The sequence below is a fragment of the Gobio gobio genome, assembly GCF_949357685.1.
Source record: "Gobio gobio genome assembly, chromosome: 18".
NCBI classification, from domain to species: Eukaryota; Metazoa; Chordata; class Actinopteri; order Cypriniformes; family Gobionidae; genus Gobio; species Gobio gobio.
The window spans coordinates 34,375,086-34,389,665 of NC_137111.1; the positions used below are offsets into that span (position 1 = coordinate 34,375,086).

General features: G+C 38.4%; 1 protein-coding gene and 1 long non-coding RNA gene across 3 annotated transcripts in view; one reads left to right on the plus strand and one right to left on the minus strand.

Moving 5' to 3' along the window:
- Window positions 1-14,580, minus strand: part of LOC307142248 — a 673,051-nt gene that overhangs the window by 106,529 nt on the left and 551,942 nt on the right. The gene's annotated exons all lie outside the window — the stretch shown is intronic.
- The window catches only part of gfra1a (gdnf family receptor alpha 1a), an 85,787-nt gene that overhangs the window by 63,690 nt on the left and 7,517 nt on the right, over window positions 1-14,580 (plus strand). For both annotated transcript variants that reach the window (XM_079842084.1, XM_079842083.1), the window contains 3 exons: window positions 2,085-2,436; window positions 7,726-7,835; window positions 9,896-10,030. In XM_079842084.1, coding sequence (XP_079698210.1) covers window positions 2,085-2,436; window positions 7,726-7,835; window positions 9,896-10,030 — 597 coding nt within the window. The remainder of the gene's footprint in view (window positions 1-2,084; window positions 2,437-7,725; window positions 7,836-9,895; window positions 10,031-14,580) is intronic.

The following is a 14,580-nucleotide window of genomic DNA, read 5'->3' on the forward strand; positions in this document are numbered from 1 at the left end:
TTTTATTTCAGCCATATTTGTTTTGTGTGGATAATATACATACATTTAATATTCATAAATTTTACAGAAGCAAAGGCTGCTTCACGGCCGATTTAAAAACTTCTGCGTGACTGCCACTAGGGGGCGAAATGCAACAATCGTACGCTAATGTTGAAGATGGTGGAAAAGCGGCTTGAGCCACTTCATGTTTTCAGCCTGGTCTGATCCAACATGACCAAATGACATGACCTCCTGCTGCTAGAGGCTCTGAGGATGCAGTCTCCTCTTGGGCTCCCTTAAAGACAACCATCTTAACACTGTCCTTACACACACATAAAAAAACACATGCACATATATGTCCTGCCCTCGCTCTAATTCAACCCATCTCTTGTTTTTAATTGGCTCTCATTATAAACCAAACTGCTGGTGAAGCTCAGCAAGTCTCCAGAAATGTTAGTTAATGGTGGAATGTGTTAGAAAGCCAGCAATTAGCCGCAGCTGACAGGCGAGAGCAGAGCCGTTCCGGCCGCTTTGATGACTCCCCTGTTCGGCCAAGATGACTGTTTGTTTAGGCTGCAGGGATCCAAAGGGACGAGCACTGTTTCATTTAACATAAAAAACAGCCTAAAACAAAAAACAGGTTCCTTATAAACAGCCTCTGTGTTTTGGCAGACCTGCAGAAATAGGGATGATTAATTCACATGCCTGTCAGTGCCGTGGGGTATTCAAATGAAAGATTTTTTTTTGTGGAGCAAGGATTTCAGAGCTGTGGATAGTATCAGACTCTTTGTTTTTTTTTGTCTGTTTGTTCTTCTTTCACTCTTTTTTTCATTTCTTTTTTTATTTCTCTTATGCAATCTACTTTTTGACTTTTAAAAGTTTACATATTTTTGTCAAGTTGTTATTATTATTTTTTAACAGATTTAAAGGTGCTGTAAGTAAATTTAGCTGCTGATTTGACCCATTTCAACCACACACACCTTCTCTGCAAAACCCGCTTCTAAAGACATGCAAAATGATTGACACAGTTTTCTGATTGGCTTCTGATTCGCATTCCTGTAGCTCAAACAGTACAGCATGGTATTACATCACCTTTAAAGTCACCATGAAATTATAATTGACAATTCTTTTTTCCTTTTTTTTTGCCCTCATAATCTTTAATCAAAATAACAACAGCCACATCTCTTCTCTTCTCCACCCTATAGTATATGTATAATTTTTTTTGCTTGGTTGAAAAAGCTTCACAGCTAGATGACACAAAAGTCTATCACAACTTTAATTTCATGTTGACTTTAACCAAGTTTTAGTATTATATACAAGTGTTCATTTCGTTGACTAATAATTTGTGTTATAATTTTCATCAACATAATTTTTTCACTGACAAGAACAAGATGAAAACTAAATAAAAACCAGTTCTGAATGACAAAAACTATGACGGCAATCTATTGATGTTTTCGCCAACGAATGAAAATGAGATGGAAATGTTAGTGAATGAGGATTTTGGGCAGAACTGAATGGACAAATACACACAAAATGATGTCAAAATATCTATTTTGGTATATATTCACCTAACACAGTCGGATATTTCTTAAGTGAACGTAAACGTGGGAGAATGTTGGATGTATAAGTGTATTGGATTTGTGCAGTCAGCCTTAAAGTGACAGCAGTCTAATAAACCTGCTGCTGTCAATCATTAATGTTACTCAAACAACACAAGAAAATAAAAGATCCCTCAATGTTCTTGTATGAATATCTTTAATAGATTGAATAAGAAATAATCTATTTTTAATGTATACAAATAAATATGTCTGCTTGAAAGAATGAAGAATGTTGTATGTAAGTTGTTGAACTTTCACACAGAGAAATTCTTAATTGATGCATTACAATTTTATTACTAAACCCATTAGATTTTAGTCGACTAAACCTACTGTAGATTTAGTCGACTAAAATTAGTTAACTAAAACAATTTAGATGATAAAATATGACTAAAACTAAATCAAAATTTGCTGTCAAACTTAACACTGTTAAACACTGTACACTACAGTAAATAGTAACACACTTCACCAATTCATTTTAGTTATATTGTGTATTCTCTGTCTTTGCAGGTGAGCCCGCGCTAGCAAAGGAGAACAACTGCTTGAACGCAGCAAAGGCCTGCAACCTAAATGACACCTGTAAGAAATACCGTTCAGCTTACATAAGCCCCTGCACAAGCCGAGTCTCAACGGCTGAAGTCTGCAACAAACGGAAGTGCCACAAGGCCCTGCGGCAGTTCTTCGACAAGGTGCCGGCCAAGCACAGCTACGGTATGCTCTTCTGCTCGTGCCCTCTAGGGGATCAGTCGGCCTGTTCTGAACGCAGACGCCAGACCATTGTGCCAGCCTGTTCATATGAGGACAAGGAGAAGCCAAACTGCCTGACACTGCAAGCATCATGCAAGACCAACTACATCTGCAGGTCTGAACTGGTTTATAAAAGGCAACTTAAAATGTTATTCTCTTGAGCATTTTCTTAATATTGTTAAGGTAATAACGTTCTAATAAATTCATAAATCGTTAACACTTTACTTCAATGAAAGGTTCGATTTTTGTACATTTTTGGATCAAAAGATCAAAAGGATAAACAATGCAGATTTATTTTCACAGCCTGTTTTGCACACATTTACCACGCGGGCCAATAATTCTGACCACAACTTTATACACCACTCATGCATACCATTATGACCACTGACAGGTGAAGTGAATAACACTGATTATCTCTTCATCACGGCACCTGTCAGCAGAGGTGGACAGTAACTAAGTACATTTACTTGAGTACTGTACTTAAGTTAACACGTTTTGAGTATCAGTACTTTCCTTGAGTAGTATTTTTTCTGGAAACTTATGACTTACTTCACTACATTTGAAAGACAAATATCGTACTTTTTACTCCATTACATTTCTATCAAGGCCCTCGAAGTAGAAAGTCGTAGCCACTTTGAAAGTCAGTGGATTATGTTTTTTTTGTAGACAGCCTATCAGTAATCACTCTTGTAGGATCACATGAAGTTCAATGATTTCCAAGTATTTTTTGAACACCAATCAATTGATGGCAAAATAAAAGGCGGCAGTTCCCAGATGCAGTGCGCAACCATAGTCATACTTAAAAGTTAAAATTCAGAAGAGCAGACGTGGATAAAAAAGAAGTCTAAAAAAGTGCGACGACAAGAAAGTGCACACAGAAAGCTGCCTCTCAGACACCAGACGACAAGTACTGAATTTTAGTCGATTGAATCTACTAAAATCTTATTATAGTCAATTAAAACTAGACTAAAACTAAAACAATTCAGATGCCTAAAATGTTATAGTCAAAAGACTGACTAAAACTAAATCAAAATTTGCTGTCAAAATTAACACTGGAATGAAGTATGGTTGGTCAAATGATTTTTATAGATTTACCCTCCAAGTTGCCATAGGCTTGTGGATACAGCGCTAACGCATAGGTAACGTTCGACAATGATGTTAGTTAGCATGCAATAACGTAGTTGGGCTAATAATGTTAACTGAAGTCCTTTCAGAAATATGTTTTTACATAATCCTGTCAAATAAACACAATGTAGAAACCTTTCTTTTCTAGTATGATTTTGACTTTGATAAGAGCTTTGTAACTTTTAAGCAAGTATTTTAATGAGTTCAAGGTATGCTAGCATGTCAGATGGAGCATGACTGGCTTAAACCACCATGATGGAACAGGGTGTATTCAAACAACAATGCAACAATAATAAAATAATGGGCCCTATTTTAACGATCTGAAACGCTAGTGTCAAAGCGTGAAGCGCAAGTAACTTTGTGGGCGGGTCTCGGCGCTGTTGCTATTTTCCCGGCGGGATAAATGGCTCTTGCGCCCGGCGCAAATCTAAAATGGGTTGGTCTGAAGTAGCTTCATTATTCATAGGTGTGGTTTGGGCGTAACGTGAATAAACCAATCCGAGCGTCATCCAACATTCCCTTTAAAAGCAGGTGCGCAAGTTCCATTATGGATTGCTATTATTATGGCCAGGGGCGTAAATTTCATCTAACAGTTGGGGGGGACAATAAACATGAAATTTCTCAAGAGCAAATTTTGAAGGGGACACAAATAATACAGCCAAAATCGTTTCTTATAAGGATATGTGTACCACAAAAAACAAAAAACATTTCGTACTTAGGCTACTTGGCATTTTGGTGCACTGAAAAATTATGTAATGTCCATTTTTCTTTTCTCTTTCATTTTATCTGACCAACAACACAAAGTGATAGTTGTTTAAATACGATTAAGGTTCACCACGCAGTCATATTATAAATATTAAATTATCTTGCGTCCTCCACAAAGTATTTTATACTATGATATTCAGATCTTTAGATATTCAGCTGCAGCAAGCCCTCTGATCTGCCACTTCATATTGAGCAAAACCTTTAGGTTTAGAATGAGCGCCAATTCGGGGGCGGGTTGCTTGTATTTTGGGTTCATTAGCCAATTATTCGTAATGAAAAACACAACTACAAAACAGTACAATGACACACTCCCTTAAATAGGCGCTTTTACATTTCGCTTTGAAACCAAATCTTCCGCGATCATCTTGTCTGTCAGCTGTTTGCCCGTTCGGCTCGTGCTGTATTGAGCAGACACGTTCAGTTTGTAATAGTTGTGTCAAATGATTTTATTACTATAAAAATTAAAACGACGGTGGCCCGGGGCAGTGCCGCAGTGGGCAAGTGATGTTAACAGTGTTTTGCCTAATCTGTATTAAAGAGAAAATAATCACTTCATCTGATGTTTAAAGTGAATAAAACAGCTTACTGGAGTTTCACAACTGCTGTCTGAAGAGCTTTGTTATCTCCCCAAACTTGTGTGGTACTTTATCTACGTTCTATGGGTAACGTTAGGTGAGGTGCGCGGTGGATCAAACCACTGTGGGGTAAGGGGGAGGGGGGACTCAAAATGTTTCTAAACTTAAAACGCATTTTTTTTTGTCCCGTTTGCGTTTGAATTGTTTTACTACTTACACATTTATTTTAAGTATATATCATTATATTATTTACAATACTCAGCATGGTTTTCAGGGGGGGACAGCCCTCAGATTGGGGGGGTCCTGTCCCCCCCGTCCCCCCCGCGATTTACGCCCCTGATTTATGGCGTATTTACCAGGCGCACGCCAGGAGCGGTTCACAGCCGAGGAGACTGATGTGCTTGTAAGAGCAGTGAAAGGCAGAGAAGTGAAGTTGTAATGTTGTACATTATGGTAAAGGTGATTTCACAGTCTTTTTTTTTTTTCAGTCTTTCAGTTTTTTCAGTTTTTCAGTCGATTTTTTTTCCTGGTTCTTGACGGACAAACCAATTTGTCAGATGTCCTTATATACATATATGTCTTGCCACTATTGGGCAAACAGGTCCTATTTATTTATTATCCTTAATTATTACAATTAGCCTGAATCATTTGTAAGCTAGATTTATGCCTATTTTTTCACATCTTCGTGGCACACCACAATGATTTCCGTCATCTCATGTGTTAATATTTTTTTAGTGTAACAATTTATGATTTGCAAAAATAACTGTTGCATCTGTGTAGATTACATGAGCAAAGTGTATGCGCGTTGTGCACGCTATACATTATGGTCAAGCATGCGCCCTTAAAATAGCATAATGAACAACGCGCAACGCGCCACTGACTTTAGACTAGGTTTTTTCTGGTCAGTGGCGCAATTGTTTAATGGAACAGCAAAATAGCACCAGGGATTGTTTGCGCCGGAACACGCCTCCTTTTTTGCGCTGAACCGCCCAGGGAGCGCAAGTGCATTCACTAGTTTAGCGACGTGCTTCTGTGGAGGGAAAAGCGCGCTTTGCGCGGGTGCAAAATAGGAATGACACATGCGTCGGTGTACAAAGTCAATTGCGCTGGGTGCAAGATAGGGCCCAATGTGTTTACTTTTTACTTTTGATACTTAAGTACTTTTAAAAGCAAGTACTTCTGTACTTTTACTTAAGTAAAAATCTATCTTTACAACTTTCACTTGTGGAGTAATATTTAACCAATAGTACTTTTACTTTTACTCAAGTAATGGAGTTGTGTACTTTGTCCACCTCTGCCTGTCAGTGGGTGGGATATATTAGGCCGCAAGTGAACATTTGGTCCTCAAAGTTGATGTGTTAAAACTATGAAAAATGGGCAAGCGTAAAACTGCAGCTCTTGTAGGATGTTCCCGGTCTGTAATGGTGAGTATCCATAAAAAATGGTCTAAGGAAGGAATATTCCCTGGTGCCTGTGGCCTCTTTCAGCAGGATAATGCGCCCTGCCACAAAGCAAAAATGGTTCAGGAATGGTTTGTGGAGCACAACAACGAGTTAGTGTTGACTTGGCCTCCAAATTCCCCAGATCTCAATCCAATCGAGCATCTGTGGGATGTGGTGAACAAACAAGCCTGATCCATGGAGGCTCCACATCGCAACTTACAGGACTTAAAGGATCTGCTGTTAACATCTTGGTGCTAGATACCACAGCACACCTACAGGGGTCTAGTTGACTCCATGCCTCAACGGGTCAGGGCTGTTTTGGCAGCAAAACCGCTAGAAAAGGGGGACCAACACAATAAAATGTTATGCCTGATCGGTGTATGATATGAAGTCTATGGTTGATTTAAATTGTTATAATATTTTATCATCTTTTTTTTATTTATTATATAATTACATTACAATATTGCAAAAAAGAGAGAGAGAGAGAGAGAGAGAGAGAAGCATTTCACTATATATATAATAGTTAAACAAGTCCATTCATCCACACTTCACGGCAACACTTATCTTTTGGCCATTGCACATGGCAGTGCAAAATGAGCTATTTAGAGGTGCTAAGAAATGCCTTACTGAATCTGAGAAACAAGATCGCAACATGTCATCTGTAATAACACATATTCACCACTAGGGACAGACATGTCCATGAGCAGCTGAGCTGCATCTATTGGGAAATAAAGCGTTTATTAAGGTAAGGCAGGAGAGCACATCGCGAGGACAATCGAGGTGATTATTGAAGTCTAGCAATAAAAACTGCAGCCCTAAATCTGGTTTGTGCAGGAAGGTGGCCAACCTCAGAGTCCTCTAAGTGGCTTGTTAAGGATTCATTAGCACAACGTGGATGTAGTTTTGCCAAGCAAACGTCTTTAGGCACAGAGAAAGCGACAGCTAATGACCCAGCTCAATCAGAAGAGCTGCCGCTCGGCATTCTGGGGGCACACTCAGACACTTATACAAATAAATGGAATATATTTGCACTTATGCTCTGGGTCTATACAGTTCACATTCTGCATTCTGGCCGCTTTTTTCCACATTATTTGTCTTTTTCTTTATATCCATCCTTTTCTTGTACCTATGATCTGTTTCAATCTAGGTGTAGCCCCTAGCTGTATCAAGAGCTTCGGTGTAGTTGTGCAAAGATCCCACACTAGTCCAACACCATGTGTCTTAGGAGACACGGCACAGCACATTCATTTACACATTCCTTCTCCGTCCTTAACACTACGACAGACTGCTGTTGAGAGTCTTCCAACACATTTAACAGCCAAGAACTGTGTGTGCCTTTTGCTTTACAAATACAGATTCAGCAACATATGTTTTATTTCATTTATAATGAACGGTATTTAATTATAAAGTGATGTTGTTAGTACTCATTGTACCAGAATACTGTAGATATCAATAGATGTGATAACTATGCTATAAAGAGGGTATGGTGTGTTTTAGGTCTCGTCTGGCTGATTTCTTCACTAACTGCCAGTCTGAGCCCCGCTCTCTCTCTGGTTGTCTGAAGGAGAACTACGCTGACTGCTTGCTGTCGTACTCTGGTCTCATTGGTGAGTCTGTCTTGTAACTTGGATAAACAAGTTCAACGATTTTAATATACGACACGAAGTTGTCATTGAAGTTTGCAGCACTAAATTTGATGGTTATTTTTGTCAGCTATACCACTTGTTAGATCTAGCTTTTTGTCTTGAAATCAGACAGTGTTGTAAGGTTACATTTATTTGATGGAATTCTAACATTTATTTGAATGAATTAGACTATTGAGAAAGGGAGAGAGAGAGAGAGATGTGTGTGTGTGTGTGTGTGTGTGTGTGTGTGTGTGTGAGAGAGAGAGAGAGAGAGAGAGAGAGAGAGAGAGAGAGAGAATTACCTGCGTCTGTGCAGCATTTCTCTACTAGCATGCAGTTGTGAGTTAAATTACTTCAAAAACAGCGACGCTAATACCTCTTTGAGTAATATAATGTGGCGATTCTGTAGCGAAGTTAATTTATTAATAAAAGTTGCTGTGCAGAGTTGAAAATATGTTTCTGTTCTCCCGTTTCTGTGTGTGTGGGCAGCACGATCTCTGATCTCTGTATGTTAGTGACGTGTGTGCTTTAATGAAAACAGGACATTAATATAGAAAGGTGATTAAACTGACTTGGAACTGCCTGCGCATTGAACAGTTTTATTGCACACATCCCAGTCAATCATAATCGAGTATTCAGATAGATCATGTATACAGGGCCTAAAATGAACACTCTCCAAGCGGCAAATGCGAGTAAAAATCGCAGTTGGCGAGTCAGAATATGAAACTTTGTCAGTCGCCAGTGCACACCCTGAAAGCATCGACAGCACGCAAAGTTCAGCTCTCTTTCATGCCTTCCTGCGCTCGAAAGGACAAATTCACTCAAAATTAAAAATGCCCTTCTAGGCGAGTATCCTAGTAAACATGTTCGGTCATCATGTCTTAAGTGAACGCAAACACAAAAGGCATGATCCGTGCATGCATTCGGTCTTAAAGTGACAGCATCCTAATAATCCTAAAAAGAAAAAAAAAATCACTCACTACTCTTGAACTTAAAAAAGGAAATGAAAACTATTCAGTCTTATTTATTTGATTAGCCTACTTTATTAAATTCCGGTACCTGAAAACTATTAGACAGTGCCTGAAGAGCACTGTTTATTTCATTTGTATCTTTGTTATATTGTATTTATTGTGCTATTGCTTGTCCTTATTTTATTACAGTTTACTTGTCTTTAAAAATGTAGGCTATTACACTTATATTAGTTAAACTAGTAGTTTTAGCTGTGGAATCGAAATTGGAATAGAGCATTGAGGATTTTGTATTTTGTCATGACCGGAAAAAAATATTTTTGCCCAGTACATTTTCTTAAGTCATCGGCCATTGTCAGGTGTGGCAAAAAGTTAGTTTTAGGCCCTGTATACAGTACTGTGCACATCTTATTTTCACGTTAGTATTTTCACCAGACAAAAACGTTTTTAAGCCAGTTATTACAGTGTGTCAGTAGGAAATATCAGTTTACATTACCCAAGATTCCTTTTGCCATTAATTGTAATAATCCAAACTACACACTTTATATAATTTGGTTGATTTAATAATCTGGATTTACTGATACAGTGTAGTGTCACATTAACTACTGGGTGACAGCTAGTTCTCTCAATACAATCCGCTGAGATATATATCGTGAAAGCCTTTGTGAAAACATGTTTGTGCTTTGTGCTTAGTTCTTTGTGTTTTGCTTGTGCTGGAAGTCTTCCCAATGTCATGTGTGCAGCACTACACAGAAACAGCAGCTGGACACACGGGAATACAGCAGTGCAGCTATTAATCTGTGATTAGCTCATGTTGTTGTTCTACCAGTGGGAGACCGTTTCACTTTGTGGGCTTACAGTGTCACATCCCCACAGCATAGAATTTATGAAGCAGACTGCACCAGAATGATTATTTTTAAGAAAGCTCAGTGAGAACCAGATAACGGATAATCTAAAAAAAAGGCACAAGCATATATTTAGCCAAAGTCCTTTTAAATATGAAATTGATACTTTAATTTTTTCAAATAAAATATTCCCAACGAATGTAAAAACATGTCTTCTTTTGTTATCCAGGAACGGTGATGACCCCGAATTACCTGCGTTCACCCAAGATCAGCGTGTCTCCATTCTGTGACTGCAGCAGCAGTGGCAACAGCAAAGAGGAATGCGACAGATTCACAGAGTTCTTCACTGACAACGGCTGCCTGCGTGAGTTACTGCTCTGGCCCAAACTCTCCCTGCTTCTGTGCAAAGTATAAATTGTGTTAGGGATGGGCTATATAGCTTAAAAAATAGATCTCTTTTTTACATTTTCAGTCTTTTGATGAGATTTAAATTGTGCCCATTTAAATGAAAACAGTAAATATCCAGGTAAAGGGTTCCTATTATGCTTTTTTATACTTTCTTTAAAAGCGCAATGCTTACTCCAAAGGGAGCTATTCTCTATATCATTAAAGGGTAGTTCACCCAAAAATGAAAATTAGCCTTACGAAATTCAACATACGGAAAAAGCGTAACTGACGCGATGATGACGTTGGAAGTAGCATAAGCGTTTTGAACTTTGAGAAGTGTTACACTTTATTCATAAGTTGACTACGGAAGGTGGTAAAGCTAGAAACTTTATAAAAAACCTTATAAAAAACATTGATTATCGCCTTTATCACCCCCCAGAGTCGTATGCATTACTTTTATAATAGATAGATTCACTTTTTTCGTCCTCAATTCACTGCCATTATAATGCTTGGATTTGCCAAGACATTTGTTAATTTAACTTGTATTTGTCTGAAAGAAGAAAGTCCTATACACCTAGGGTCATTTTTAGGTTAATTATCCTTTTAAGCACTGTTTCTGAACTTTCTGAAATGCCTCGATTGTTATCTTAAGTAATTTTTCTTCTGGGCACATACACGTCACAATATTCCAAGCGAGGCCTGGATGAGTTAATATTGTGTTGTCGGCAAGTCTAACCCCCGTTTTTCGACCTTCTTAAAGCAGACGGACTTAGGAAACAGTGATTAAAATGTATTTTTAACACTATTCCTCAGCAGTATATAACCACAACCTTTATTGTTTTCTCACCATTTTTTAATGACTGCACTCTGAAGCATGCAGTTCAATGCAGGTCAGAGGTTATAAATGGCACAGTTATAACATCACATCTGAAATTTAAGAGAGGTATAAAATAAAGCATTACCACTGTGAACTGTCCTGCACAAGCCGTGCTTGTGAAGGTGGTTCATGTTGATCAGGTTCTTCTTGACTGTCATTATCAGACTTGAGCTCAAACTGATAAAGCAAAACTGATGCCAAAGTGTAGTTACAGTGGTGTTTACAGCGCTTCAGGAAGCCTCTGGAGCTGATACTCACTGGTTATGGTAAGGGCTGTTACATTTGTAATGTAGTGCTCTAGGCTGCAGACCAATCACAATAGACTGGGGCTGGCTGCCCAATCAGCGCAGACTGCGTTTTTTGGAAGATGGGTTTTTAAAGAAACCAAAACTAAAGCTGCAACAATATAAATAATAAGAAAAATGATGAATTTGTTGAACATTACATTTTGTAAACATATTCTAGTAGACACCATAAACAAAATTATGAACTTGTAAATGAGCATAAAAGGGCCCCTTTAAACAATTAGCATTATTTTCACTAATAAACAAGTCTTTATTTATATTGCAAAATTATTTACCTACATTTGTTTTTACTAAAACATTGTAAAACATGCCACAAGGGGAGAGTTTCATGAAAAATGTTTCAGTGATTATGCCAAACTTATCTTTAAATCAGGATTTGGAATTGCTTGATTGAAATGGGCCGTTTCAAGTGATAAACACAAAAGAAATCAAACTTGCCAACTCTAATGGCATTTTTCCAACTGAAGTTTAAATAAGAGATAGTATTAAAACATCACTGATTTAATCGCTGGTCTCATACTTGAGCTATGAAAGTACTGTAGTAGAATGACAGGCTCTTTAGGAAAGTAACAAATAAAAGGAGACAGCTTCATTAATATGTAAGCTCTTTTAAATGTAGGACACAGATCAAGCAAATGAACACACCTCGGGTGTGCATTATTTTTCTAATAATTCTACGGCCTGAAGTCAAATATTCCAATTATACTATGGTTACCACAACTCAAGACATTGTTCAGATGTTTTTGTCCTGAAAACTGACTAATCTCTTCCACATCTCGTTGTAGGCTGTAAGGATCTTTGAAATAGCTGAAATCAATTGGTGAAGCGATATGAAACTGTAATGCTGGAACTGGAACTACTTATCTGTGCATTTCATGGAAAAACAATGCACATCTTAGAACTTTCATCATCCAATCAGACTCAAACATTCATCAGCCCCATAGTATAATAAATAAAATAGCTGTAAAGATGTGCACAATCTGCGCATCAAACAAACACTTCACATATCTTTTTAGGGTTTTTTTCTGTCTTGTTTTCTCTCCATTAAACTCTGCCTCCATCCATGCCATCTCTCTCCTAACTGTCCATTTGTCTCATTCTCCCTCGGATCTGGTCTGTCCATCTCTTCAGATTCCAGCAAGTTGTTTTTCAAGGCTTTTAGCTGTCCGCCTGTCAGCCCGTTTATACCTCAGCCTCTAAAAAGCCCCTTCCATCTTTCTTCCTATTATGTTCTTTCCCCTTTCCCCTGTACATCTCTCGCACGCTACTCTTCCTTGACTGCACCAAGTGTTTTCTTTTGTTCCCATGAACTTATAGTACGAAATGAAAACAAACAAAGTGGTAACAGCAAAGAGTGAGCTTTCAGGGAGGGCTTGTGAAAGTATAGGGAGGGCTTGTATAGTACTGAAAGAGATCCACACAGGGGTCAGTTTAGAAAGCAGGACATTGTGGAAATTAATTGAAATAATAACAGACGAAGAAGGTCCTCAAGAAGAAGGCCAATCATAATGCCCTTTTGTAACAGGCCAATTTCCTGCTAACAGTCAGACCTTTAACATTAGGCATGCACAATTTAGGGACATGATTTTTCTGATAAAAATTGTGATTGCAATTATATATCAATATGGCTATAAAACAACAATAATAATTCATATTGATTATTATTATAAGTACTACTAAATGAAAAATCTAAAAATTACTAAATAATAAGAAAAATAAGAAATATTACTGTTGTGTTATTTGACTGTAAAAAGAAAATTTAAAGCTGTGTTCTCACACGTGAATAACTCATCATAACTTCACTTGGTTAAATCACAGCTTTTGTGATTTGATAATCGCAAAATGAATCATGCTACTAACAGAGCTCTAAATACACTATATTGCCAAAAGTATTGGGACACCCCTCCAAATCACTGATTTCAGGTGTTCCAATCACTTTCATGGCCACAGGTGTATAAAATCAAGCACCTAGGCATGCAGACTGCTTCTACAAACATTTGTGAAAGAATGGGTCGCTCCCAGCAACAGAACCTCAGCCACGAAGTGATAGGCTATGTAAAATCACAGAGCGAGGTCAGCGCATGCTGAGGCGCACAATGCGCAGAAGTCGACAACTTTCTGCAGTCAATAGCTACAAATCTCCAAACTCTGTCTGTCCTTCAGATTAGCTCAAGAACATTAGGGAGCTTCATGGAATAGGTTTCCATGGCCGAGTAGCTGCATCCAAGTAGCTCCTTCCTGTTCCAACATGACTGTGCACCGGTGCACAAAGCAAGGTCTATAAAGACATTGATGAGTGAGTGCATGTGAAGGAACTTGACTGGCCTGCACAGAGTCCTGACCTCAACCCGATAGAACATTTTTGGGATGAATTAGAGCGGAGACTGCGAGCTAGGCCTTCTCGTCCAACAAAAGTGCCTGACCTCACAAATGCGCTTCTAGAAGAATGGTAAAAAATTCTACACTCCTAAACCTTGTGGAAAGCCTTCCAAAAGAGTTGAAGCTGTTATAGCTGCAAAAGGTGGGCCAACTCCATACGGATTAAGAATGGGATGTCATTAAAGTTCATGTGCATGTATTGGCAGGCGTCCCAAAACTTTTGCCAATATACTGTATCTAAACAATATATATATCTATCTATGTGAAGAATTCAGCATTAAGCCACTGTAGATGGTGGGCAAAAAAAAAATTCCCATGGGACATTTCAACTTTTTTTTTAATGTGCATCACAAATTGTTTAACATCAGGATCGTTTACAATGAAGTAGTGAAGGCAAAAAGGTGATTGAAAATTACATAATAATACATTTAAGAATTGGTGACCAGTCAAAATCTTTCTCTAAACCATTGCAATCAAAACAGCAAAACAATTTTTTTTCAGATATTCAACATCAAACCTGTACTGTAGGAAGAGTGTATCTTTGAACAGTCTGAGCTTAATTTGATTTGTTTCTTTTAGAGCTGAGGGCTTTAAGGGGATGTTGAAGGAGACTCTTCAGGAGGTTAAACTGGGTTAAACTGCTTCTTTATTGTTCTATCTTTCTTTCCCTCTCTCTCTTGCTCTCTCTCTCTCCTTCTCATTACCTCATTCTCTCGTGTCTCATTACCCGATTTCAGTGTTAAGGCATCCTGACAGTTCTGGGGGTTCGTTCCCAGCGCCGTCAGTATCTGGGTGTTTAGGAGGCTGTGACGAAGCGCTTTGGCCTCACACCCTACACTCGCCCCTGAGCGTTATGAGTCTGTCTGCCCTTGGAACACGCCGTCCTCAGCACAGGCTGGAGCAGAGCTGAGCTGAGCTTCAGCAGAACAAATAGCATCGAGTAAAACTGTGAAATTGTTCAAACAT